Source organism: Columba livia, chromosome 2 (genome assembly GCF_036013475.1).
Source record: "Columba livia isolate bColLiv1 breed racing homer chromosome 2, bColLiv1.pat.W.v2, whole genome shotgun sequence".
Taxonomy (NCBI): domain Eukaryota; kingdom Metazoa; phylum Chordata; class Aves; order Columbiformes; family Columbidae; genus Columba; species Columba livia.
The window spans coordinates 75931399-75959398 of NC_088603.1; the positions used below are offsets into that span (position 1 = coordinate 75931399).

Sequence of the window (28000 nt, forward strand, 5' to 3'; positions counted from 1 at the left end):
TAATAATAAGAATTAAAAACAAAACCAAAAAACTCCACACACAACAAAACAGTAAAAACAAAACCACAACAGAACAACAACACCCCCCACACACAAAAAAAACCCACACCAAAAACAAGAAGGAAGTTTTAAAAAGCTAGGAATACTTGACACTACATATCAGACTTCCTGTTCTTTTGTTGATTCAGGTGAGGTGTTTATGCAACTCCAAAGCATATTTATGTATTTAGTATAGGATAGCATAGATCTATACATTAATTATGTGCTTCATCGTCTGATTTCTTCTTTCTAGATGTTGAGTATTACACTCTCTACGTATGTTGTGAGCAGTACCCATGACAGTCTTAAGAACAAACAGGGATTGCCTGTATTGAATCAGATTATTAGCTGGATGACTCTAGGTAAGAACGTCTTCCCTCCCAAACTTGAACGCTGGTAGTTTGGGATTGGGTGGGGTGCTGTGACACTTTTTTATTAACATCTTACTTTTGTGTATATTCCTTTATTTGACTCCCAATAGTTCTTCCATGTGTTCACTATTCTTTCCTAAGTGAGTTTTTTTGAGGAATGTGTTAGAAAGTCTTGTAAAGTGTAAGTCCTTTATAAGTTTGTAATAAAATGCCAACAACTTTGTTTTACAAGTAGCTTTATCTTTTGTTTTGAATATGCTGAATATCTTGAAAACCCCTTTTAGGGATATAATAATTCCCTTTTTAGTTTCACTTGGAGCCAGATAAGGGTAACGTGACATGTTCTGCAAGCAATCCAGTTAAATGTAGGGAAGTGAAGAAAGGTTGTTGCTGTATTTCAATACAAGCTTGAACTTGCAGCTGATGGTGGAGACTGTTGGGGTATGGAAGTGGTTTTCAGAGCTAACTTCCAAATGCTTGTCAAAAACGATGCTAATATATGTTTAATATATACTAGAACCTTCTTATTAAAGAAAAAAACAACTTAAAAATGTATGGATTTTTTACCACTCTAAAATTAAAATCTTAGGATGATTAAACAGAGCAAATGTAATTATCACTGGGGTTATGGAATACAGTAAAGCAATACCTTTCCTATTTCAGCTGTAAAACAATTTCTGTAGGGCTTCATTAGAAAATGGATTGCTTGTCCCCAGGTGATTTGGAATGTGGGATTTGTTTTAGAGCTAAACGTATCCTGTGCAGAGTTTGATAGCAGCTCTTTGCTGGAAGTCAAGACCAGAAATTTAAATATAGCTTACTGGAAGAATTATGACTCTTGTTATCTAGTGGCTGGATGTCATGTACATCGCTCTACTGGTGACACTGTTTTACCTTAAACAGATATGGTCAGTTTTAGCAATCCTGCTCTGTTTGAGCAAATGGATTCAAAATTAATATAACTGATGGTGATCAGTGTGTGTATGAGCAATGGTCTCTTTGTAATGTAGTTTTCTTTGGAGCATTTTCCTTTCCATCATGCTTTCCTAGCTTTTTATAGCAGGCTAAGCTAAGCAGAGATCTCTGTGTGGATGAATTCCTTGCAGTTGTAAGGTTGATGAAATCAATGATGCGCTGCTTGCCTTACTGGAGCAGGAATTGAGGGTAGACCTTATCTTTCTCTCCTGTGTAAGGCTGACAGGAAAAACATTTGTCATCCTAGAGATGATTTAGGCAGCCAGAAAGGTCTAGATTTATGAGGAAAAAGTATATTAGAAATTCTCTTTGATGTGGGTGATGTTTCTATGATAAAAATAAAGCTAATGGTGAAGTAAACTATGTACCCAAAAAGTCTACTTGCTGCCACAGTAGTATTGAATATTCTAGAAAAGTCTTTCAGATTGGAAGTAGTCATTTTAAGTGAATATGATATACAAGGTAGGAGCTTTGTGTACTTCCTGAAGTTGTTCTGCATAATTCAAGACAGAGCTAAGCAGGCAAAAAGCTGAGGCATCCAACAATGTGTCCTCAGTGCTCCTGTTGGAGAGAAATTCTTTGTCACTACCATCACCACAACTAGCATCTGCCTTGTCACCAGCGTGTATCACAAATGTGGCACCATAAGAATTAAAGTACTGAGGTCTCCTGTAGCTTTTCCAAGGTTGGTGGCGTCACTTTTTTTATTCTCTTCCTCATTCCTCTGGGGTGGTGAGGAATGTGCAACTGGTGGTGCTTATTTGCCAGGTGAGGTCAAACCACAACACCAGGGAATTAAAATGGTAGAGAACTAAAATGACTTTTGATAGATATTAAGCATTCCAAACATTGGCTTTTCTTTAGCAAAAGTAACTTCTGAAAATACAAGGGTATATATGACTAGTATTGAATTTCTGTATATAAAGTGTCAAGATTTGAAGAATGTTATCTTGTTACTGAGGATGAAATGCTTCACATGTAGTGACTGATGGATCTCTTTTTATTGCAGCTTCTTCCTCAGTGTTGCCTTTACTGAGCTCCACATTTCTCTTTCAGCGACTATTCAGCATATTGCTCTCCCTGATGTCCACCTACCTGCTCCTCAGCACAGGGTACTTCCCATACTCTCTTTGGATTGGTCTTACATATGAAATTCAAGGGCTAAATGTGAAACTGCTGAATCTCATGAACCTGTTAAAGGAGTAGCATGTGCTTCCAGCTGTAGTCTCACCATTTATTTCCTTGTTCGGTTTCATAAATAAAATTTCAGGGGAACTTCCATATTTCTCCTTGTATTATAAATACTGTTTGTTAATGTTCCTTTCAGATAGACCAGGGGTGTCAACCTCATTTTTGCTGGAGACCACATCAGCCTCACGCTTGCCTTCAAAGGGCCGAATGCAATTTTAGGACTGTATAAATGTAACTACTCCTACATTTATACATTTTATACAGTCCTAAAATCACATTTGGCCCTTTGAAGGCAACCACAAGGCTGATGCGGTCCCCAGTGAAAATGAGTTTGACACCCCTGAGATAGACCAAGCAGTGGCTGGAAGGGTATGTATGCAAACAATCCTGCACCAAAATAGGAAAGTCTGGTTTAGTTTGTCTTTTGTTGTTTTGGCATGTGTTCTGCTCTCAAACAAAAGGAAATAATTTGTCTCCCAGCTGCTCAGCACTGCTGCTGGATTATGACTTAAATGATGTGTGACAGGAAACAGGTAGCCCTAAAATGAGGGAAGATTTTGTTCAGAGAGATTTTTATGGAAGTAATTTTTTTTCAAATGGATGCTAGTCCCCACAAAGAGTAGGGCTTTCTTCTTTTTGGATAAAAGACAACTCCTCTGAGCTTATTAATGGAGAAAACACCATGTCAGCCCACCCTTTTTTTTCCTGGACTCACTCGCTCTTAAGAGCATAATTAATGGGGAGTATAGGAACCATTCTCTCCGCCTCTGCTCCCACTTAGCTCCTGGATTTAATTACACTGGAAAATTAAGTGGAATAAAATATCTTACAGCAGACATTTTGCAATAGCTGCCTCTTGTGGATACTCTCATCTTAGATGAAGCATCTCTCTTGTAATGTCCTGCCTCCACTTCCCCATCAAGATTTTGATCCTAATTGTACTCCTGTCCACACACACACTCTTACACTCAACCTTCTTATTCTGTCCTGGCTACTGGATAAATCATGAATGTTGTTCTCTCTGAGGCTGGTAACTTCACTCTTTGTATTTTGACCCTGCTCCAGACCACTTAAACAGCTCTCCACTGTCTTCCTACAGTGTTCAATTAGACCAACAAATTTTGGAACTATTTTATTTTTATTTTTTTTTTTAAACCCATGCCAGAAGAAAACAGTCAAAGCAGGAAAGAGGCACTATCCACCAAAGTATCCAGTGTTTCTCTCCTCAGTGCTCTGTTATATCATGTAATAATAACCCAGTGTGTTGCCCAGGTAATTACAACACGTCTCTAGGTGCAGTTAAATGGAAGTATTGAAGCCAGCTGAAGAGTGTGGTTGCATACAAATAGTTGTCCCTGACTCAGTTGAAGACACTCAGTTTGTAGGCAAGTGTAGACAATTGTGAGGATTTTAAGTCCTTGTGTTAGTGACAGCCCACCCATTGTTGTCTTCATGTTTAACTGCTTGTCATTCTGCAATTATACAGAAATGTTTATCCACAATTTTTTGTTCCAGTTAGGAACTGCTTTGTAGCTACCCTAGTGAGGAGCTGCAACAGAAACAATACCAAGATTAACTGCAATGATTTTCTTATTTTTAGACAAATAAGTCGTGTCCAAGGAGGAGAAAAAATTAAAAGGAAGAAATTTACAGCGTTGTCAGTATTAGTGTCATGGTTTCAGTATTATAAATTTATCCTGAAATAAAAAAAAAACAAACCTGAAAGGCACCATAAAGTACAACTGAGATGTAGAGGGCAACAAGAAATTAATATTATCCAATGGCAGTCTACACCTCTAAGTTATCTGGGGGTTTAATCTCTCACAGAAATACACTCACAGTTTGCTGTATGTGAGTGCTGTAGGAGCCAGAAGTCCTCCTCTGGGGCTGGGAGTGTTAACTAGAACAGCTCAGAGATCTTGTTTAGTGTGACTTGATGCTGCTATTGCAATGGATTGATGTATGGTAAAGGATATTTCACTTCAGTGAAATGTAATGCTCTTTTTATTATGTAGATGCCTCTCTCCTTGGAACTAGACTGAGATCACCAGAATGAGTTTGTATGATTTGATCTTAAAGAGACACAATCTCTGGTCACTTTCTAGGTTCGCCTGTAACCCCTCAGTTCCAAATAGCTTTCATGCAAAATTTTCCATTTTGCAGAGAATGGGTTCCAAGTGTGATTATTTTTTTCCTGCATATTTTAAATTTTGTTCCATTTTTGTTAAAATTAATCGTGACACAAAAGGCACTCAACCAATGTTGTGGCAGCCATCAAATGGGAAAACAAGTGCAAAACACATCAAAGCTGAAGCCGCCTCTCTTTCTTCCACCTTTACCATTTACTGTATGGCTTTAAACTTCAACCAACTGTGGATACTCCTCAGAAATGGGGAGAGAAGTGGGAGAATGCCACTAGGTCTTCAGTATATCATTTGTGTGAAGAAAAATGTAAAGAAACGTCAGTATTTCATGCGAAGTAGTTGTTAGTGACTGCACTTACTATGATTATATTGCTCTTCAGGTATGAAGCTCTGTTTCCACTGGTGCTTTCTGGTTTGATGTTTGTGTGGATAAATATGGAGCAAGAAGCACTGCAGCACTATGGTCTTTCAGTCAAGCCAAAGGTAACAGCTTCAGATAACTGTATCAAGTTAATGATCAGCTTTATCTTTCTTTTTCCATTGATGACATAATAAATACTCTGAGTGCTTTTCATAGAGCAACACTTTGCACTTCTTTAAGTTTGGGAATCCAGTATCAGCTGTTTTACGGAACAGGAATGTGACCTTATAAGAGAGAGTTGTAATTTGTGTTATTGAAGATATTCCACATTAGAGCCATTTGTTGGAATGCAGGAAATCAGTTTGACTTAGTGATATGTCCTGTAGTGTACAAAGCTCTGTTCATCAGCTGCAGTACTAATCCAGTGTAAGGTACAGTAACTCTTCAGAGTAATAAGTGCAATGTTACTGTACTTTTTTTATTCTGATGGCAGAAACACAAGTGAAAGGCTGAGAAGAAATAGCTTGATTTCTGAAAATACCGATAGGAAATACCAGAAATCTTAGTTTGACTTTGTCCTTCCACTCTTTCTTAGCTCTTAATAACTAGAGGGAAGTGCTGGGAGGTGAAATCTGAGCCACAGCAGTCACCAGGGCAGACCTGACACCTACTGTGGTTTTGTGGTTCTCCTGCAAGGGAGAAAACTTTAAAACATGAGAGAGGGGACAGGGTTGAGTATCAGAAATGAAAACAAGAATCTGTATTTATGCTACATATAGTTATGATATTTTGTCATTCCCTGTACATAATTTGACTTTTGGTTTCAAGTAAAGGGAACAACAATAATGCTGTCACCCCGCTTCCTGTTTTTATGTTAGAAAAATAATCTCTATAATGCCTGTTAATATATGCCACAAAATAAATCTTGTATTAGAGAATCCAGGTTGGTTCTCTGATGATGTGAGGTTATTTCTAATTAAAATGTTGTCAGTGTTGAATGTCTTACTTGAATTTTTTCTTTTCCCCAGTGAAAAGGAGTTCATTGACCTCTTAAACTCCATTAAAGCAATTTCTCTTCAGGTCAAGTGGTATTGTGCTGAGAACCGAGTGGACGAGATGGCGAATATTTTAGTGTTCTCACTCTTAACATAAGTCAACTGAGGATAATTGCTGCCTTTTATTTCCGTGGGTCTTTATGCACATGTTCATGTGAGCAGTGGAAGTATGTGTGTGTAGGAGGAATATTCATGATGAAAAAAGATGCTAATAAATCTAAGGCATAGAAGTTCATTTTTAGTGTAGATAACTGCAGAAGCTCAAATGTTGGTTTCATAATCTCGCTTGTACAATCTTTCTGGCAGATTCATTAAAGTATAATGAAAATATGGGAAAGGTTGAAAGTTCTCATCATAATACTACTCTAATAACAGCTGATAGGAAAGTGGGTTTATTTCTCATTCATTTCAGTAAAAATATGGTGGTTCTGTCAAAGAGCATCAGTTGATATTTGGTGTTAACTACTTCTGCTCTCTTTCCAGCTTGCTGTTTTCAACTTTGCCTATGCTACTGATATAACTCAGTTTCGACAACTCCACCTGGATGACGTCCGCAGGTCTTTCTTCTTTGTATCCTTTTGCGGGTTGCTGCATTCCAGGGAAAAGATGGGTTTTATTTCAAAAGGCTCAACAGTCAAAATTTGTGGCCTGGTAGCCACTGGAAACAGAAGCTGGTGAAGATTATTTGACTCCTGTTGGTCAAAAGACAGTGGTCTTGTACATTACTTTTTTTTTGATAAAGTAGTAGAACATTCAGTACGAACTGCACTGTTTTGGAATCTGGCTCCTTGGCCACTTTGTAAAGTTTTGTCTCTTATGACTGTTACAGTTGATGTAAACTTGCTTCTACGGAGTCCTGTTTTCAGTTTGGTTTTGGTTTGTTACATTTTGGCTGGAGGGAACTCATTCAACCTTCACAAATCAGTTGGAAAAGGTGATATTAAAGTTATTCTCATATTTTAGAGTATGGTAGTGTGTTAAGAAGAAAATGTTAGGGGGCAGGCATTGGTCATGGCCAGGTATGTGAGACAAGAAGGGAAGTTCCTACAGACTCTTAGTGAAATGTGTTCCCAGAATCTGACCTAGAGTTATTTATATCACACACATGGTTTCTGCTGTTAAAAATTATATAGGCTTGGGAAGGAAGAGCTGTTTGTTAGTTTACCAACAGAGCAGCTATTTTGCATTACTGTAGCTAGAGCTACAGTTGTGGGTTTTGTTTTTTTAATACTGCAGAGACTTGATAATGTCATTTTTCTCTTCCATCATGGCACTACTGTTAAGTGAAAGATACTTGGCAGCAAGGGAGATGGGTGTGCAAGTGGGAGAGAAATTACAAGGCAGTCTAGAACACACAGGTTTCTAGTGCGGGTGAGTTATCATAGCTGGAGCTGGGAGGGAGTTGTCTCAATACTAGTTCCTGCAAAAACAGTCTTTATACTTTGTGGAATAGTCAAATCTGAGAGGATGGATCAGAGTTGCTGTGGGAGTTTGGGACAATGCTGTTGACATTGGGAATCTCCATCAGAGGAAGTGTGACATATACCTCATTAAGAAGGCAGTTCAGTGCTGAGGAGGGAGGCAAAACAATTTGCAAAATGTTGAACATCTGTGTTTGCTTCAGTGTATACATGAAAAGCAGCTGAGACACCTTGCAGTAAATGTATCAATTTCATTTGCTATTTTGCTATTTTTAACAAAAAATAAGCTAACTTTTAGTAAAGCTACTGCTGTCAGATGCTAAAAATGAGCTAAAACAAAAATCAAACAATCAGACTGTATTATTTTAACGCTCCAGCCTAGTACTGATTTAATCAAACACGTGAATGTAGCACTCCATTCATCTTACCTTAATCTAAAACACTTGAATGTGTTTTGTCCAGCTGAAAAAATACACAATTTGCAAGTCTTTGCAGAGATCAGCTTTGATAACACACCCGCTCAAAAGGTGTTGTAGCTTTTTTTAACGTAGATGCTATTTAATGTTTAGAAACAGTGGTGTTAGAAGAGAAACCTTTTGTGCTAGAGCAGTCATGTTGCAACTACAACCTGTGAGCTGTATATCTTCAGACTGTCTCAGGGTTCCTGTATAGGGCCCAAAAGTCTGCATGTGCTGAGGGACCTTATAGCCTCATTTTCCAGAAGAAGATTCAGATTGTTTAGGCTTAGCATTTTGATTAGATCTATGTGCTACTAGTATTTGTTTGTTTCATTGCAGAACTGTTGTTCTTATAAATCTGAACTGGCAGGATCGCACTATGCTGTAAGACTGCTGCATTACTAAACTTGAGATGGTGTGATACTCATGGGAAGCATAATTTCTTTAGTTATGCTGACCTAATCCTTCCAGAATATTGCGTGCAGAATCCCAATGATTCTGCCGAATGGTTGGTAGCCAGTTGTTTATGCAGAGACATAAATGATCCAATGCAGGAGCTATAAGAGGAAAGGAAGGACTGGAGAGTGACAGCAGCCATAGTCACTGACTAGCCCTCTGCATGATGAAAAAAAGCAGTTAAAAACCATTCTTTGGCTGAAGAGATGTGAGCTGTAATGAGCCTCAGTGAGCTCAGAAGGTAGAAAAATCACAGGATCACAGAATGGTTGGGGTTGGAAGGGACCTCTGAAGATCATCTAGTCCAACCCACCTGCTAAAGCAGTTTCACCCAGAGCAGATCACACAAGAATGTGTCCAGGCAGGTTTTGAATGTCTCCAGAGAAGGAGACTCCACAACCTCTCTGGGCAGCCTGTTCCAGTGCTCTGGCGCCCTCCAAGTAAAGAAGTTTCTCCTTGTATTCAGATGGAAACTCCTGTGCTTCAGTCTGTGCCTGTTGTCCCTCATCCTATCATTGGGCACCACTGAAAGGAGTCTGGTCCCATCCTCTTGACACCCACCCTTGAGTTATTTATAAACATTGATGGGAATCTCCTCTCAGCCTTCTCTTCTCCAGGCTGAACAGACCCAGCTCTCAGTCTTTCCTCATAAGAAAGGTGTGCCAGATCCCTAGTTATTTTCATATCATTCATGGGCTCATATAGCAGCATGTGTTGCACCTAGATGAAAAGGGTAGCGTTTATAAAACCACTTCCAGCTATACGGGTCCTGCCAGAGTCATCCTCCCTCCCTCAAGTAAGGAAAAAAATGGGATTCCTGTGTTATAACAGGTAGACTCAGCATAACCTTTGGACAACAAACCAGTGGGAAGAGATAGTATAGGAACCCCTTTAGTCTTGTTTCACAGCAAACTAACTCTCACATGGTCAGTTCCTCAATAAAGCCATCTCTTCTGGTGTGCAGTATGCATGCATATGTTGGTATTTTCTGCAAAAACATGTGGTTGAATGCACTGCTGGGATTGTGGTCTGGGGATGTTCCTATCTTGCTAGGTAGGAGCTCAGTAAAAAATAAGCTGCAGCTTTCTGGCAGGAGCCTCAAGACAGGCTCTGAACTCTTACCCAGGCCACCCCTGTCTTTTAAAATTGACATAGATGTGTGAAATATTGGGTAGAGCTAGGCAATGCTTTGGATTTCTTAATACAATATAAAGCTATAATAGTGTGTCAGCTGCTTTAGTTTCATGGTAGGATTTTGAAAGAAAATTGGAATAAAGGGCGGAAAATGCTGTTTTTGTTTTACTGCAGCTATTTTTGTGATCTATTTTCCTTAAATACATCTAGGTTTTCTTCATAGTGACAGCTTTTTTTGGCACTGGAAACATAGCTTCTGTTAACAGGTAAATTTTACTCATTGATTTGAGACACGGTAGAGTACAAAAAATTCTTTGTACAGTTGACGTTCTAAATATAAACTTGTTTAGCAAAATCAGGGCAGCAGAATTAAAGCAATAGTCAGTGAAATAGTGATAACAATTTATTTTGTTTCTGCTCTCTGTAACGTGTTCTCTAAGAGCCTAAGCTTGTTGATTCTGAGGTTGTCTTGATTTCCATTAGAACTTGCTGACAGAATGAGCTGAGAGAGCTCGTCCACTCACCAGCAGCATGGCACCTTGAAAGACACGGGCAGAGGAAAAGCTATAGAGAAGGAAAAGTGAGGTAGACTGTCCTTGCTAATTTAATATTTGGACAAGAGAAGAGAAAGTTAGAAACCTTGTTTAAAAATCTGTATATGCACAGCGTGTTGCAGGAATAACTAGATGCTCTGTTTTTTAATGGAAAATGCCATTTCAAGTCTATGTTGTAATGTCTTTTTCATTTTTCTCTAGTTTTGATCCTGCTTCTGTCTATTGTTTCTTGACTGTGTTCAGTCCCTTCATGATGGGAGGATTGCTTGTGCTGAAGGTTAGTAATCTTACCACAGTCAAATTTTCTCAAAAAACTATTAAATAAATAAGATATCACATACAGGGTTGTTACTTTGAAGTTTACAAAAAGATATGTATTTATTTGAATTTCATTAGCCTTCTTAACCATGTGTGATGCTTTCAGCCTTTGTAGTGTTTCTAGTGGCAGACCCTTCTGATTCCCAAAGGAGAGAAGCTAAAGTGCATGGAAGTATAATTTAACTTCATTAGATCAGTTTACTATATTAAAATGGAAATTTTAAATGTCAAAAAAGCTTAAAGTGTTTTAAAAATTATAAGCTTTCCATATAGTATAATATCTACAGAAACATTGTGGATATACATTTTTTTTGTTAGCTCTATCTATCTACATTAAGTACAGGCTTCAAATGCCGTACTGATTAGGTTACCATTTTACAATGAATTTTTTTTTCATAGTCTATCAAAGATTGGATTGCACTTCTTGTTTGCAGGCAAGTTGTGGGAGCTCTTTTCTACAGCTTGAGTACAGGATCTGCCAGAGGCAGAGCTAAAGAAGCAAACAGGAAAGGAGACCTGGAATGTATGGATTATTGCGAAAACAAGCAGTATTTCCTGCCTCTGCCTTTCTGCTACCTCTGTCCCAGAGAAAGCAGATTAAGTTACAGGTGTACTGCATGTTTTACTGCAGGATGTAAGTCAATGATACAAACCTTCCAGATGCGAGGGAACAGGTTTTAGCCTGTAAGAGCTGCAATGCTTTTACACTGTTACCTTAAGGATTACGTGTCAACTTTGGAAGGAGCAAAAGGCAACATTTATGTTTCTAACTTGTTCTGTTCTTCATTTACTGGGTTGTTTACACTCACTTTACTTGCCATTGGAAGGGCAGTGTGATCCTTGCCTTACTGAATACATTCTCTATTCAGATTTTTTTTGAGAGATTGTCCTGTTCTTGGAGCTTTGTAGCCTGTCACATGAGATATCTGATCTAAATAGTTTGGTCTTCTAGCCTTGTTGAAGCATTTATCACCAGTGCTAAAATGGATAAATTGAGGATCATTAATGTGTTTTCATTATAGTATTCCGTATTGCCTCACGGCTTATTTCACTGCAGTTCAGCTGTGACCATGGAAGGAAATTTTATTCATTTATTAAACGCGCTTCCTGCAAAATGACTTTCTGCCCTTTCTTGCCAATATTTTATTTTTGTAACATACACATTCTGTGATAATTTCAAAAGCATAAAAATGTTGCCACAACCTGCCAGGTTGTTTTGTAAATATGGCTATAAACCAAAATGAAGCTTGTGTTTTAAACAGGTTGTAATCCCGTTTGTTCTGGTATCATGTGCTTTCGAAGCTGTTCAAGTCACAACGCAACTGTCTTCTAAGAGGTACAGTAAATGCTATATTTCTGCATTAGTAAAAGTTGCAAATCTGTTTTGCCAAGAGTTCAGAATTGTCAAATATCAATCTAAATTAAAAAAAAAATTGACCAATATGTCACATTGTTGCTTTTCTGTGTTATTATGGTTTGTGGGTTTTGTTCAGTGATTTTTTACAAGCTCAGGAATTCTTATAAATGAGTATAAATGGAAGCGTTGGCCCTGTCTGAAACAATCAGATATTTAATATTCTTTGTTGACAATACATGGAAGGAGCACATTTTCCCTCCATAATGTAGAAAAATGAGCAGAAATTAAAGTCTAATTTTTGTTTTATATTGCATCTCTGCCTATATTACGATGTTTTTAAAATAACCCATTTATAATGTAACCAATTTACAGTTTTGTTGCACAAATAGCATTTAAAAGACAAAAAAATCTGGATGCCCTTCTATTGCAGTTCAATGCTTTCAAGGTGTGTTCAGTATTACATATTTTTTGTAGTGGGGCACCACAGGGACTGTGTCCTGCATATTGGTCAGCTGAGCAGGAGGAATCTGTCCTTGCTCTGTGTGATGCTCCTCTGCCTTTCTGTTTTCATCCTGCCTGTGCCCTGCCCGTTGTCTCCTTATCCAATGCCACTCCCTACTAACAAGGGACACAGCAGCCCAAAATCTTCTTTTTGGAGGGGCAGCACAAGGATCTCATCAATGTTTATAAATATCTCAAGGGTGGGTGTCAAGAGGATGGGACCAGACTCCTTTCAGTGGTGCCCAATGATAGGATGAGGGGCAACAGGCACAGTCTGAAGCACAGGAGGGTCCATCTGAATATGAGGAGAAACTTCTTTACTGTTAGGGTGCCAGAGCACTGGAACGGGCTGCCCAGAGAGGTTGTGGAGTCTCTTCTGGAGACATTCAGACCCGTCTGGACACATTCCTGTGTGATCTGCTCTGGGTGAACCTGCTTTAGCAGGTGGGTTGGAATAGATGCTCTCCAGAGGTCCCTTTCAACACCAAGCATTCCATGATTCTGTGATCCCTTTGACCTTCTCTGCCTCAGTGTGTCTGGGCTGCCCCTGGGCCCCCAAGGAAGGAGATTCATCCTCCTCAACAAGGCTTACGCAGAAGCAGGACTGCATTGAAGAATCGGGGTTGCTCAGAAGACCAGTTGGCCATCTACATTTCTAGGGCTTAGGTGGCATAAAAGTCAGTGTTTCCTCACTTGTGAGTGCTTGCCTTGGCAGTACCACTGATATTGCAAGCTTGTGTGGAATGTGCATCTGATTGTGTGAGAGGGGAAATGACACCAGCTGCTTAAACCAGGGGACATGAGTGTTTCTTTGCTGCTTTGAGAAACTGTGGTTGTGACTCTGGCTGGTATTTGTGCCGGCTTCATTCATCTGTGTTCAGATGGCAGTAGCAGTGATGCTGCCGCAGCGTCAGCCTGGGAACAAGGCAGAAGCCACAAGATGTGCCCAGGATCCCTGGGGAGGTGCTGCTCTGATTATCAGCGCATCCTGAAGTCTGTACTGCACTCTTTATTGCTCTTGCTGCCCCTGCTAGATAGCTTAAGCTATCACAGGGGGCAATCTTGTCTTTGTAATATATAAACATGCCCTGCAATTAGTGTTGTCCTGTTGTGAAAGGCTTCCTGCAGTTCATAAGGGCAATAAGTAGATTTTTGGGATTTGGACAAATTGCTCCTAAACTCCCCATTTACAGATCAGAGATTTTTTTTTTCCCCTCCCTCTGTTCTTGGGGAATGTTCTGTTAGAATATGTTCTTGGAGCCTGCCTGTGAAAACAGTCCTCTAGTTTAGTGCCCCCTAGACAGTACACGATTGCAACATACTATCTGAGCTATAGGTGAGTGCAGAGAGGCTTTTCAGTGTGTCTGAGACAGAGTCAGGTTGTTCCACCCTTACTTACTACTGAAGCATAGCTGACATAGGCAATATTGGAAGCTTCCTCATTGGGAAGCATTGGTATAGGTGTCCCCGCAGTACACGCTCAGGCAATGCTGCAGCATTTCCAAAAAGGCTTCATGAATTTATGATGGAAATGCTGATAAATTAACTGTATTCTAGTTAAAGACTTCTCTGTTAATGGGTGGGCTGTTCGCAACATTGCTTCAGTGTCATTAACTTAGCAACTAGTTTTAACCAGTTATAGCAATTGCTTTCATGTAATTTAAGATTTACATAGTTTAATGAAAAGAAGATTAGGTTAATGGGGGAAAAAATAGCTCTGCGTGCTCCCTTCTGGTTCCTTTTACTGGCTGCAGCCTACTTTCCAGAAGTAACTTGCCGCTTGACAGAGGGGGCCGTGGGTTAGGAAACATGCCAACAAAATGCTGGGTGTTTCAGAGCAGCTTATGGGGCACCCAGAGATCTGGAATCTGGGCAAGCACCTCCTTTAGCAGCCCCCAACCTGCCTACCAGGGTGGTTGTCAGGACAGGACCCATCGGATCAAGCCTCTTGTCTGCCTGTGCCAAACGGCTTTGCTTATTCTTGAGTCCATCTCGAAATATCTAAATCAGCTCTATTTGGCCTAAGCAGCACATGGACTCCCTGCATCAGCAATGGGCAGGTGCTGTTTGTAAGATGCTCTTGTTCTCTGTTAGGTTTCTCTGTTGCAAAATTGAAACTCCATTGATGTGAAGTGTCTTTTTCAAGCAGGGTGGGCTTATAAGTGCCGGGTGTTCCAGCCATATATTTTAACTGTTCTCTGATAAACTGAAATGTGTCTGAGTGATTGAAAGGCAAGTGCAAGAAATCATATCTTATTTTACTTTCTTTAGAGGGAGGTTTAATAAGCTTTGTAACATCTGTGGCCATGAATAAATGTTGATGGTCAGGTGTTTTGTTTTGTTTTTCTTTGCAGCCTTTTCCTCATTGTTCTTGTGATTTCAGACATTATGGCTTTGGTAAGTCATTGTTACATATTCTCTTCAATAAGATCAAGAAGCAGAGAGCTCTCCTAACTCCATCTATCGAGATCTTAATTTGTTTCAGACTTCAAAGTTTGTTGTAACTAGGACGGTGAATTGGATTGAAATCCTAGCATAATTTAGAGATAAAACTCTTCCAATCACAGCTCTTTGAATTTCATGTAATGCATGCTTCTGAAGAAACAATATTCTCATAATAAGGGACCAAAATGTAGTAATAAGATCATTTTGAGCTTTTAATGTGCTTTTTCAATCAACTTCTTAGGAAGAATTTGAATAAGAATATTGTGTTTAGCTCTGTGCAGGGTTTAGTTAATTTTTCGAGAATTTTGAAGCTTTTTCTCCTTTTCCTCTTTGTGAAGGGAGTAATGTGTTACCCACCAGCTCCGTTAGAGTTGTTAGAATCCAGGAGTTCAGCACCATCTGAAAATACACTTTGTGCCCTTTGTAATAAGCCATTAGAAAATGCTGTCTTCAGAAAGCTTGCATCCACAAACCAAGCTAGGTAGAACAGCCCAAAGCTGAACATAAGTTTTACAGATAAAAAGTACATTTTCATTGGCCCTTCAAACTGTCTTCAACCCAGCAAGTGGTGCCGCTGGGTATCATCACAAGGTGAACAGGAGCCTTTCCAAAGCGACAGGTAGAGCTGGTATTCTCACTTCATTTGGGCTGGCTTAGTTTCGTCCCCATTGGAGTGAGCATTCCTGGTGTGATTTCCTTGTACAGTGTGATCTGTGGGTTCCACCTGGTAGGAAAACCAGTGAGAAAAAAACTGAACAGTGACCAATTTGTCTGTAGAGTGGGAAATGGAGAAGGTATAGTTTTGTGTGGTTTCAAATAAATCCGTGTGACTAATCCGATTTTGATCACTTCCACAGGAAAAGGATTAAAATACCAGTAAATCATGCTCATAGCATTTCATTAATGAAATCAGTCTAACTAGATCAAAAGAAGAGTGCAGGCATGTTATTGGTGTGTAGCAAGCCCCAGTATATCCAGATCTGATATTTCACTTATTCTGCTGTTTTGGTTTAACTGTTTTAAAACAATTAGCAAATACGTACTTGGTGTACAAAACCAAATATTACCAAAGAGGTTTGATATGCAGGAGCTGTGTGTATATTAAGAAAGTTGGCAGGGAAAAAAGAAATAAAAATATAGAGAACTGATTTGTGGTCTTGAATTAATGTGGCCACCAGCTACAATTTGGGAGATTCACTAACTGGCAAGTGCTGTATTCTCCCAAAATTATTCCTGTTTTTACAGGTGGGGGACTACCAGAGTTGCCCAAAGAAATTTGTGTCAGAATTCCATGAAAACAATATGCAGCCTTCTCTTTGGCACTAGATGTTATTTGGGATCTCACTCTTTTTTCAAACAACAAGGTGGTTTGGCTTTTCTTATTGAAAAACTTATCTGCTGGTCATCTTCTGTTTCTTGCAAGCCCAGCTTAACAAAACCTAGTCCATCTTCAGCTGTTTGTGTTTGATACCATGTTACATCTATTTCTGGCTTCTAGACTATTCATTGCTTTGATCCAAATGAGCATTCCTAGAAAGGTCTTGCCCTTGTTGTACTTGAATAATTAGAAACTTGGAGTAAACAGCCTGAAAACAGGGGTTTAACTTTTGTGTTTCAGATCATGCAATGTTGATGTACTGATCAAAGTTGTTTTATTTCCTAGCATTTTTTCTTTTTGGTTAAAGATTATGGAAGCTGGCTGGATATTGGAACAAGGTACAGTGTTTATTTTTGCCTTCATTGCGTTTTTAAAAGGCTCATAGGTTAATACTGTTGTTTATCTACTCGGAACTCGTGTAATTTTTTTCAATTACTCTCCCTAATCAAATGCTTCAGTGATGGTCCCTGTACTTAAAGTGCATGCACATGCATGTGTGCACACATTTATATATATATATACACGTATATACAAAGCAAAAATTTGTGTCTCAAAATCTGTTCCAGAGCAACATGGAGTAAGTAATGAATCTAGCATGGCAAGAAATACAGTTAGTAGGATTTGTTTGATTTCTAAAGAGAAGTAATTACACAAAAAAAAAAATCTTAATTACTGTTTTGCATTTTAATTAGTTGTAATCACTGTTAAAATAACAATTTATCAAAACAGTTGTCTTGAATCTAGTTAAGCCTCCATATACAATCCCCTGTGAATTAATGAACCTTGTGCAAGTATGTTGCTGGTTCCCAACACCATGCATTTATCCTCCCCCTACTTGGGGAAAAGTAAATCTGTAGCATTTAAACATAGAAATCACAGCTAAAATGAGCTCATTTTTTTTGCGTTATGAGTCATACTAGCCTTCACAGTATACATCATGGGGCAGGTTTTCTACTGCGCAGTCTTCTTTGTGAATAGTCCAGAAATAACAAATACAAGGAATACGCATTTCAGATTTACCTTCCCTGAGTTGTGGAAATAGATAATATGCTGCAATAAGCTTTGCAGGGAATGTGTTGTTAATAATCCAGCCAATCTGGTCACTTGACACTGTTACTTAAACAGAAGTTGAATAGTGACCCATTGTTAATATTGTGTTTAGTCTACTTTCACTCCGTGCTTTGCTGAGCCCCAGTGTTCCCTCTGGCTGATGCATGCTTGGACACATGCGTGCACACATATTCTGCCTGTTTTCTTTGAAGGTTCAAATTCCTGCTTGTAGCTACCTTTGGAGGTTCCTGATGGGAGGAGATACAGTTAGGTCAACTAGTGGAAATGATGCTTTAACCATCACGCTTCCTTGCTATTGTCAGTTTATGGTAAATCAAATGGCCTCATCCTTTGGTTTTAATTCCTATGCAGATTGATAAGGATATTAAAGACCTCAGAAAAACTCAGTTCTGCTGGGCAATAAGCTTTCTAATTGGGACTGAGCAAGCAAAAATGCAAATTGTTACAAGTACTCAAAAACTTCTGATATATGGTCTTCATAGCACAGAGATTCACAACGGTGATAGATTGTTGGATCCATTCCAGCTGAAAGGTTGCCTTATCTCAAAGAGTTTAGGGGGGCTCATTACGCCCATCCATAATTCTGCCTCTCCATGTGTGTTTTGAGCACTGAAGAAAGTACTGAAAAAGTCCCTTTAAAAGACTAACTTGCGATTAATTTTTAATGTCATAATGCATAGTGCTCAAACAGCCTTTAATTTGTCATTACTTCACTTTTGACTGCTTGACTTTCCCACCTACATTATTTTATTGTAGTCTCTTTATATGTTTTATGTATGTGTGTATATGCACATAAGATAAAAATTACTAGGTTGTGTGAGAAAAGAGTTGAAACCATAGCTGCAGAACTGAAGTGGTCCTTCTTTTAGCTAGCGTGAGCAATATTTTGGCATCTGAACCTTCTCCCTGAGAAGATATCTAATGTGTGATTCTCAAGCTTGGCAAAATTAGCAGGCAACGACAGATTTGTTTGTTTGTTTATTCCTGAAAGAGAAGATGAGCTTCATGGGGTCTTGGGCAATTCCCAAAACCAGTGGGAGGGAGATACGAACATGGCTCTTTCCTGTCCTCCTGTTACAACTGCAGTGACAGCTCTGTGGCATTCCCGTTGCAGTGCTGCCTGTTGTTGCTTTGACAGCGAGGTCTGAAAATATCCCCTCTCAGGTGACATTTTAGGTGTTTCCAAAATTTTCCTGGGAAGGTTGAGTCAGTTAAGGAAATTATGGTTCTTTTTTTTTTTCCCCAACTGTTTGTATCTCAACCAGACCTGTGTAGGATTTCTTGGAACAAAGAGGTAGGAGCACCTGGAGCACCCTTAGGGACAACTGCTCTCATAGTTTTATTTGGTTTTTTGTTGTTGTTTTTTTAGTGGCCTTGGTAGGAAGAGTGTGTGTGTACATGTGCAAGTATCAGGGTTCATTGTACACTACTAGTTACCACATCATTGAAATCACAGGTGGAAAATCAACGATTTAATTGCCTGGTGAAGATGCGTTCCTCTAAAGTCTGCCTGAGTCCAGTGGTATATGTGCTGCATTTGCAAAGCTGCTGTTGTATGTTTCCATACTCCTCCTTTTTTTGTGGTGATAGCTTTCAATGGATTTTCTAATTACCACGCTTCAGAACTTTTGTGTGTCCTCTCTTTTAGTAAGAATGTGCAAGTTCAGTAGGAAACCCTCATTAGGTAGTACTTGGGTTTTCTAATACCAGTGCTTGGAAGCTTGATGTGTAAGAGATGGTTTTAAATCTGTTGTGATGAAAAGACAACCTTCACTGCTTTTTTGTGGTGATGTCTTGTTTCCTAGTGGATCTGTTTCATTGTTTGGAAGTAGGGCTTGTTTACTGAACTGACATATCACCATTTTTATTCATTTCACCCCTAACTCCCGAATTTTACATCTCCTTCTACCATGCCTTAACGATATTACATGTCATTTAACCATGCCTCGTATCTGGCTTAATGTGATATCTTTATTCTCCTGGTTGAATTTACCGTGCCACTTAAGTATTGTCATTGAATGTAAAGAGATTTCTACTTTTCACACTCTTCCAGATTATTAATGAAATGCTGAGAAACAACAGATCCAACATACAGTCCCACATTACCGCATTCAGGAAATTATCAATGCACCATTGATTCCCTCCTCTCAGTAAATTATCAATTACAGTAAATATTTATGGCTTCTTAGAAAGTTTTAAAGGTCCTTTCCTTAATGGTGATGCCAGAATCAATGTGAACTTGTTTTTCAGAGAGTGCTTTTCATTATTTTGATATATCAACGGGATAAAAATCTTGCAGTGAATGCAGAAATCAAAGCAGTGGCTTATGCAAGCTTCTGAGGTCTGCTAAACTTATCCTCTACCTGTATATGTTGAGGTCACCCTAAACTGCATCATATACCCTAGCTGAATACACCATTACATTCCATAAAAACAATAATGCAGTTTTCCTAGTACTTTTGAGCCTACAATGTGTAGTACATGATCATGAGAAGTTTGTTCTGACAGATTATTTTATTTTTTAATAACGGACAAGTGGAATAGATAGCTTTTTGGCTTTTGTCACCAAAATAATTTCTCTATGGCTTAAAAGGTATGTTTATTTGTCTCCATACATTTCTACAGACAGGGAGATATAGCCTTTAAACCTACTATAGCTTTACAGTACATGGTAAATAGCGCTATATTCAGATAAGTAAGATAAATCCTAAAACTTCTTTATATGACAGTATTATATAGTTTTATACAGAGAGATACTGTACTACTTGCTCCCTCTTTTTACAACAGTTGTTAGAAAATAAAGATATATATTCTGAATGTTCCTCTGCAGTTTCAAAGTTCAGGGGACATAGATAAACCACAGAAAACTGTTTTTTAGAATCATAGAATCATTTGGGTTGGAAGAGATGCTCAGGATCATTGAGTCCAACCATAACCTAACTCTGGCACTAAACCATGTCCCTAAGAACCTCACTTCTACATCTTTTAAATACCTCCAGGGATGGTGACGCAACCACTTCCCTAGGCAGCCTGTTCCAGTGCTTTAAAGCTATTTATGTGATGAAATTTTTCCTAATATCCAACCTAAACGTCCCCTGGTGCAACTTGAAGCCATTTCCTCTTGTCTTATCACTTGCTACTTGGGAGAAGAGACCAACATCCTCCACGCTACAGCCTCCTTTCAGGTAGTTGCAGAGAGCAATCAGGTCTCCCCTCAGCCTCCTTTTCTCCAGGCTAAACAGTCCCAGTTCCCTCAGCTGCTTCTCATCAGACTTGTGCTCCAGACCCCTCACCAGCCTTGTCGCCCTCCTCTGAACAATCTCCAGCACCTCAACGTCTTTCTCTCCCAGAGGAGCCCAAAACTGAACACAGGATTGGAGGTGTGGCCTCATCAGTGCCGAGTACAGTGGGACGATCACTTCTCTAGTGCTGCTGGCAACACTATTCCTGATGCACACCAGGATGCTCTTGGCCTTTTTGGCCACCTGGGGACACTGCTGGCTCATGTTCAGCCAGCTGTCAGTCAACACTCCCAGACCCCCTTTCTGCCAGGCAGCTTTCCAGACGCTCTTTCCTGAGACTGTAGTGCTGCCTGGGGTTGTTGTGACCCAAGTGCAGGACCCAGAACTTGACCTTGTTAAACCTCATACAATTGGCCTCAGCCTAACGATCTAGCCTGTCCAGATTCCTTTGTATGGCCTTCCTATCCTCCAGCAGATCAACGTTCCCACCCAACTTGGTGTCATCTGCAAACTTACTAAGGGTGCACTTGATGCCCTCATCCAGATAATTGTAAAGATATTCGACAGAACTGGCCCCAGTGCTGAGCTCTGGGGAACACCACTCATGACCGGCCACCAGCTGGATTTGGCTCCATTCACCACAACTCTTTGGGCCCGGCCATCCAGCCAGTTCTTTATCCATCGCAGAGTTCACCCATCCAGGCCATGAGCTGCAGCTTCTCTAGGAGAATGCTGTGGGATACGGTGTCATAGGCTTTACTGAAGTCTAAGTACACAACATTCACAGCTTTTTCCTCATTCACTAGGTGGTTACCTTGTCCTAGAAGGAGATCACATTGGTCAGGCAGGACCTTCCTTTCATAAACCCACGCTGGCTGAGCTTGATCGCTTGTTTGTCTTGTTTGGGCCACTTGACAGCACTCAAAGTGAGCTCTATGACCTTCCCTGGCAGTAAGATCAGGCTCATAAGCCTGTAATTCCCCAGATCCTCCTTCCAGCACTTCTTGTAGATGGGTGTCACATTTGCCAACTTCCAGTCAACTGGGACCTCCCCAGTTTGCCAGACTGCATCCTGGCTAGAGATCCAGTAGTCTTAAAATTCAGAATCTAAATCTGGGACATCTGTGTGTGCTTGGGAACAATCCCACAGTTCAAAGCAGCATGTGGTGTAGAAATAAGGTCCTCAGACTCTTCTGGAGAATGGCCTTCCAAGTCCTTACATGAGTTGGTTTATTTCTAGTTTTTTAATTGCTATAGTAACTTACACCATCTTCCTGTCTTCCCAGCTTCTAATCAGGTCTGCCATCTGAGGAATTAGCCTGTCTTGGGAGAAAGCCACATTCTGGAACAAGATTGATTCTATGCCCAACCCCCCCTTATTTTTTACTGATCTTTGATTCTTCTTGTCTTTGGTTAGTAGTTCTCATCAATGTACACTGTCACAAACAAAGCCGGGAGATGGTAGTACCTCATACGTTCTCCTTTTGATTCCTTGCCACCGAAATAGGTGTCTTCCTCCCTGACACAAAATTTTCCTAGGACCAGCTTTGCCTGTTGACCTTGATCCATACACAGGGCACTCACCTTTACATTGAATGGTGCTGCCTTACCTCAGATCATGTGTGATCCCCTACACCAGCTACCTCTACCATTACCTGTCACTGCCCACCTCATTCTTTTTAAGCATTGCCGCATTGTGCCCCACTGTGCTGTTCTCTTGTACCTCTTTAATGTGTCTTTTTCTTCCACGTGGATCTCACTTGCCTGGAACCTAGAATCTTACTCCTCTTCCATGTTATCTCAGGTTTGACTTCTGATGGAGGAAGCTTGTTTTGAGAATTACGTGCTTCACTGTAACTACAGACCCCGCCAAAGGCACAGTTCTGGGTGGTATAGGGATCAAGATTTTGCTGCTGCGGTTGTGGCATATACATGTACGAGTCTTGCTTTGTTTGTTTAATGACAGCATTACCCCAGCCTGAGAACTAATTTACCAAGCAGAGCTGCCTGCAGCACTGCAGTGCCAGTTGCTGATGGCCCCAGAGATGCTGGCTGTTTACAATTATGTCACAAGTAGACTGAAATTGTTTTTAATTGTGCTCTATGGCATAATATATGTATATATTTCTTTACTCTAAACATCTGATATTTTAATGAAGGACGATAACTATTCAGCCTTTTGCACCATAGCAAGGTAGAAGTGGGTGCAGCACTCTCTTCTTTCCAAAAGTATGGAGAACCCAGTCTCTTGAGTGACATGTAGCTAAGCAGAATTTTTGGAGACTTTTTTCCTTTGAGAAACTAATTAGCACCCACATCCGGAAAAGCTCCTTTTGGGGTGGACAGGAACTCTGATGCCTGTCTGTGTAAGGACCATGCTGGTGGCAGCAAGTCACTGATCCTCTGGTGACAGTCTCAGGGTGTCTGTAGGAATAGAGGCAGGATCTTTGGCTTCTGATTTTCAGATTTCTCATTCCAGCTTTCTTTGAAAGCTGGGAGAAAAGTGGTGTTGCTACTTATGTGAAAAACTACAATTCTGGTGTCAGGTGAGAAGGAAAGTTGAAGTGTTACCAGTAATGCGTGAGACATTAAACCATCCAGCTATTTACCAGAGTGGCTGTTCTCTTAAGAGCCACACAACCTTCTGTGCCTGTGGTGCTTGTGCAGTCCCCAAGGACATGTTACACCATGAAGATAACAACAAGGAGGGCTTGACTTTCAGTTGGCAACGTGTCCTCTCCCATGGAACTGAGCCTGTAACAGACCCAGGTGGACTTCCAAGGGCAGCTCTTGATGGAATTGTATTATCTTTGCTATTGTAAATGTGCTGTGAGCTGCAAAGTCCAAAGTGCACTGACCATGCGAAAGTCTGCTTTGTGCCTGACTTTGTGCTCTTGTGTCATCTGACGTTCCCTGCAGAAGCAGAGCAGTAGTATGGCTCTCGTAGGCCTCCTGTTCTGCTTAGCTAAAGCTGGAGGAGGGGGGGATGCTTGTAGGAAAGGCACATAGGTGAGATTGCTCCTGTCTGGTATTTTAAACCTTGAGTTGTTCACATTAGTGAATATCTTCATTTGCACTGTGTACAGGTGGGAGTTTGCAGAGATGGAGACGCTTGATGGATTTTACTTGTTGAGGTCTGAGCCCATTTGTGCTGGTGGATTTTTGAAACTGATTTCTTAAAGCTACGTATTTTGAGCAAGGTGTTTGTGGCAAGGTTTAGTCAGACTCAAAGGAAACAGAAAAATCTTGTAGCATGAGTCAAGTCCCTTTCAGTGTTCTCCATCCACTTTGGTCAGACCCCAGCTCATTTGGTTGCTGATACCCTGGCTGTGGAAGAACTCCCTCTCAATAGTGAACTTTTTTGATTATTTTTATTCTCTCACACTGGTTAGCAGCCCAACTTTGTTAAGAGCTGGTGCTTCTCCACTTCACAGAGCTAAATTGCACTAGGCTAGCACCAGGGCTGTCACAGTCTCAGGGTGGTGAGGATTGATAGCAATGGCATTATGAGCTTTACTGCGTTTCTCTGGCTAAACTCTCAAACTGAATGAGTCCTCTGGCAGAAATTCCAGGTAATTAAACCTGCAAGTGCTCCTTGCAATCCTTTTTTGTGACTTAACTCAGACTTCATTGAGTCTCAAGTTACTCTACTCATCCTAAAGAGCCGTCTGCTTTGAGTCGTGGAGATGGGTGAGTGCATTAGGAGCTATGGGTACCTCTCCTCGTATCAGAGTGCCAGGATTCTTTTCAGTAGTCTCAGGAAGAAAACAACAAACAAAGCAAAAATATGAAAACCAACCAACCAAAAAAAAAAAAAAACCACCCACCACCAAAAAGCCTAAACAGCTGCACTGGGTGTGTGATGGACATGGGTGCAGCAGTGTTTCATCTGCAACTCTAGCCTGAAATGTCATCGGATTTGGAAGAATTCTAATTTCTTAATGGCTAGTGATTTACATTAATAGCAGCTTGATTCAGACATTGAACACAGATCTCAGTCTAACCCAAAATAGCCCATCTGCCACATTAATGTTGCATCAGCAAGTGGAGAAGAAGCCCTCTGCTTGTTGTCCTTTTAACTGTTAGTGACTTAAGGACTTCCTAACACAGAAGCTGCATCTTCATATTGGGTTTATTAGCCACTCTTGAACTAATTTGTGTAACCTCTTTGAAACCATGTGTTACCACAGTAGAGAATTCCACAATTTTTTAGAAATGTTGAGTGAAAAAGTAGTGTGTGGGGGGGGTTGTGGTGGGTTTTTTGTGGGGTGTTGGTTGGTTTTGTTTTTTCTTGAAGCTGCTCATCACTGGAACAGTGTTTTCTCTAGAAAATTGCACTTCAGCTGACATAAATAGCTGAGCTGTCTCCCTACCATGGAGTGATGGCAAGTTCTCCCTAGATTCTAGATTATCAGTTCACAGCAAGCAGAAGTTTTGCTGTGGTTTCAGTCATATATGTTGAATTACCATTTTGAATGAAAAATACACCCAGTACCTCTTATTCACTTGGTATATGCTCAGTTGTGTGTGCTGTTGTCCCCACCATTTTATTTTGTCACACTTTGGTTTTCACATGATAATGCTGCTATAGTAGTTACCTTCCAGAAGTAGCTTATATACATTTTTTTCTCTGACGACTTTTATGTGTCTCTTCCTTGCAGCATTAGCCACTATGTGCTTGTGATGTCGTTGACCATTTTTATGATGCTGATGAATGGACTGGCCCAGCTGCTAACTACAAAGAGACTTGAACTTCCTAGAAGGACTAAGCACCATTCCACATGATAAAGCGCTAAATCCGCCTGTCATCTTCCCATCCTCAGGATTCCTCTGAACCAACCTCCACCTCTGGAATGTAAATATAAGTTAATGGACTAGAGTGTTGAAATCCTATCAAGGGATCAGAGTGCTCTGCTGCTACAGGTTAAATGCTGTCCCAGGGCTGAAATTTGCATTTGGAGATTGTCACTTAGACATCAGTGGGGCTAAAAAACCCTCAGCTTTATTCTCTAAGTGTACATACTTCTTGAAAATAAAACCAGCAACAAAATAGTTTCTAAAAAAAAAAAAGGGCAACTATATTTTGGAGTTCTTTTGAGTTGTTATAACTTGTCTGCCAGCTGTTTGCCATACACGTGCTCATTCTCATTAGGAGTCTGCAAAGTCCTAGCTTCACTTCATGTCTTGCATAAGCATCTCACAGACTAAAGCATAAATCAAATAAGTTGGGACAGATCACTGATTTGTATGTTTCCCATGTGGCATACGCATTTGAATATCTCTGAGACTGGCTGCACCTTTTGCAGGCTGTGTCACGGTGCTGTGAGAATATGTTGAAGCAGGTTAAGACTGGTACCCTGTGAGGCTGGAGCTTGTAAGGCAACAGATCTTAGCTAACCTCAGTGTGAGCTGCTGCTGCTGCTGACTATGCTCTCCTATGCTCAGGTGAGCTGAGCAGTATGCCAGCTCAGGTAATTGATCCAAATGAAAAGGAGCCTGAATAAAGCATTGTAAAATATTATGGTCCCCATCGTGATGGGGTGGGCAGGAAGGTTAGGGCTGATTGTTTCAGTGGCAGCCCAGAGTCAGATCAGCATGAAGATGTCCTGAAGCTGCCGCAGGAGCTGCTTGTTTGCATAGAGTGATGCCACATGGAGACTTTTCCTTTCCTTGTTTTTCTTTCCATTTGTGTTCTGCTCACAATTACAAGTGTCACCCTAGGTAATGGCTACACCTTGAATCAACCACTGCCACAAAATCCCTGGTTGTATGTTGATTACAAGTGAGAGCAAAGAGTCAGCGTGCTTAGAGGCTCTGCTCTTGTGGGTGCTTCTGGGGGCCCAGTAACTCTAAATACATTGCATAACACTTTGAGATAGCCTTGTAACTTTGTGGCCCTTTCAACAGCAAGCATCAGCCTCCCTACTACCAGCCTGCAGGTGATTAAGTAGCACAAATTACCTTAATGCTTCATCCCTCCTTGAAGTCATCTGTTCTGAGAATTAAAAAGTGTATCTCCTGAAGCAAAAACTGTATCACCTGCTCAGCAGGAGGCCTGCAGAGCGCTTGGTGTCCTGCCTTTGAAACAGCTTTTTCCATCCATGCTGTCAATGAAAGGGCTTTTGAAGCAGATCCCTTTGCACAGTGAAGAATGTGAGCAAGAGAAAAACCTTTATTCTTTCTGCACTATTATATGATGCCATGTCTAAAAATTGTGCTATGTAATGTCCCTGTGTCACACTCCCAACTTGCAGCCAGGCCTTCCTATCAGGGAGCTGATACATATGGTGTGTGATGCTGGCAGCCAAGGCTCAGTGTTCATTGTGAGGGCTGCTCCAAGACCCTTTCCAGCCATCTGGCATTTGGCTGTGGTCACGCGTCTGTTTAACGCTCTGGAAAGTAGTCATCCCTCTGCAGGAAGTATGGCTGGGAGACACCGGTCACAAACCTCCATCTGTTTGTTGAGTGCTAGAAGACTATCGTATCATGGGCCGGCAGTCATCCGTGCAGCTTCGGAGCGCTTCTTGAGAGCATCTGAGCACTGGAGAGGGAGTAATTTTTCTACTAGGTGGTGGTCCTGCTGGGCATGTTGCTAGCACAGCTGGCCTCAAGCCACAGAAAATATTTCCCATTTGTTACAGACTATACCTGCAGACTTGCATGCCAGAAGGTGGGCATGTGCTCACCGCTGGTGGTTGTACCATGCAGCCAACGCAAGGAACAACCGTAAGCTGGTGGAAAGTTTCTGCCACAACAAAGACTATGTGTAGGCATGGGAACCTGTCACACACGTTCTCCTGAGATCCAGTGAGTTTCTGCTGAAGAGATCTATCCCCACCTCAGCTTCAGTCTACACCAGTCAAACTCATTTCACCGGCGGCCACATCAACCTCGCAGCTGCCTTCAAAGGACCAAATGTAATTTTAGGCCTGTATAAATATGGCCCCCGCTGAAAATGAGTTTGATGCCCCTGGTCTACAGGGTGCACTCTGTGTGCAGGGTACTGTATCATCTGCTTTGTGGGACGTAACTGATTTCTTGAGACCTCTGTCTACAGTGGGGAGTACACACAGCTGTAGGCAGCCATACCACTGAGCATCCCAGCCTCCATTGCTGGAGTGATTTCTTTGCAAAACTACTGTTTGTAGAGCAAATTCACTGATGGGAGCAGCTGAACAGCTGGTGTGGGTGTGATATGAAGGAACTGACTGAAAAAGCAGGAAAGTGGGACCTACAGGGCTGCCACCTTGAAGGCACATCTTCTGCAAGCATGTCAAAACTGCTTGTTATCATAGATAAGACCAAGTGGATGTCCTACCTACCAAGTGAAAACACTGGAGGTGCTTACTGTCTGGTCCTGCAGCCTCCCCAGGAGAGTGCACAGAAGCTCAGGCCTGATGTATTTTCTCACCACAGGGGGCTGGTAATGAAACAGTGTCTCACCCCACTGCATCTGATGCAGCTCAGCTATGGTAACGGGAATAATCCATATACTCTGGTATGCAGAAAAGTGGAAATGGCTGAACAAC

General features: G+C 40.8%; 1 protein-coding gene across 6 annotated transcripts in view; it reads left to right on the forward strand.

Annotated features, from left to right (window-relative positions):
• The window catches only part of PIGN (phosphatidylinositol glycan anchor biosynthesis class N), a 287637-nt gene extending 261648 nt beyond the window's left edge, over positions 1-25989 (forward strand). For all 6 annotated transcript variants that reach the window (XM_065052571.1, XM_065052575.1, XM_065052573.1 and 3 more), the window contains 10 exons: positions 293-401; positions 2395-2497; positions 5101-5203; positions 6620-6706; positions 9816-9871; positions 10361-10436; positions 11740-11813; positions 14690-14732; positions 16444-16496; positions 25133-25989. In XM_065052571.1, the coding sequence (XP_064908643.1) occupies positions 293-401; positions 2395-2497; positions 5101-5203; positions 6620-6706; positions 9816-9871; positions 10361-10436; positions 11740-11813; positions 14690-14732; positions 16444-16496; positions 25133-25256 (828 nt within the window). In that variant the 3' untranslated portion in view covers positions 25257-25989. The remainder of the gene's footprint in view (positions 1-292; positions 402-2394; positions 2498-5100; positions 5204-6619; positions 6707-9815; positions 9872-10360; positions 10437-11739; positions 11814-14689; positions 14733-16443; positions 16497-25132) is intronic.
• Positions 25990-28000: the final 2011 nt, after the last annotated feature.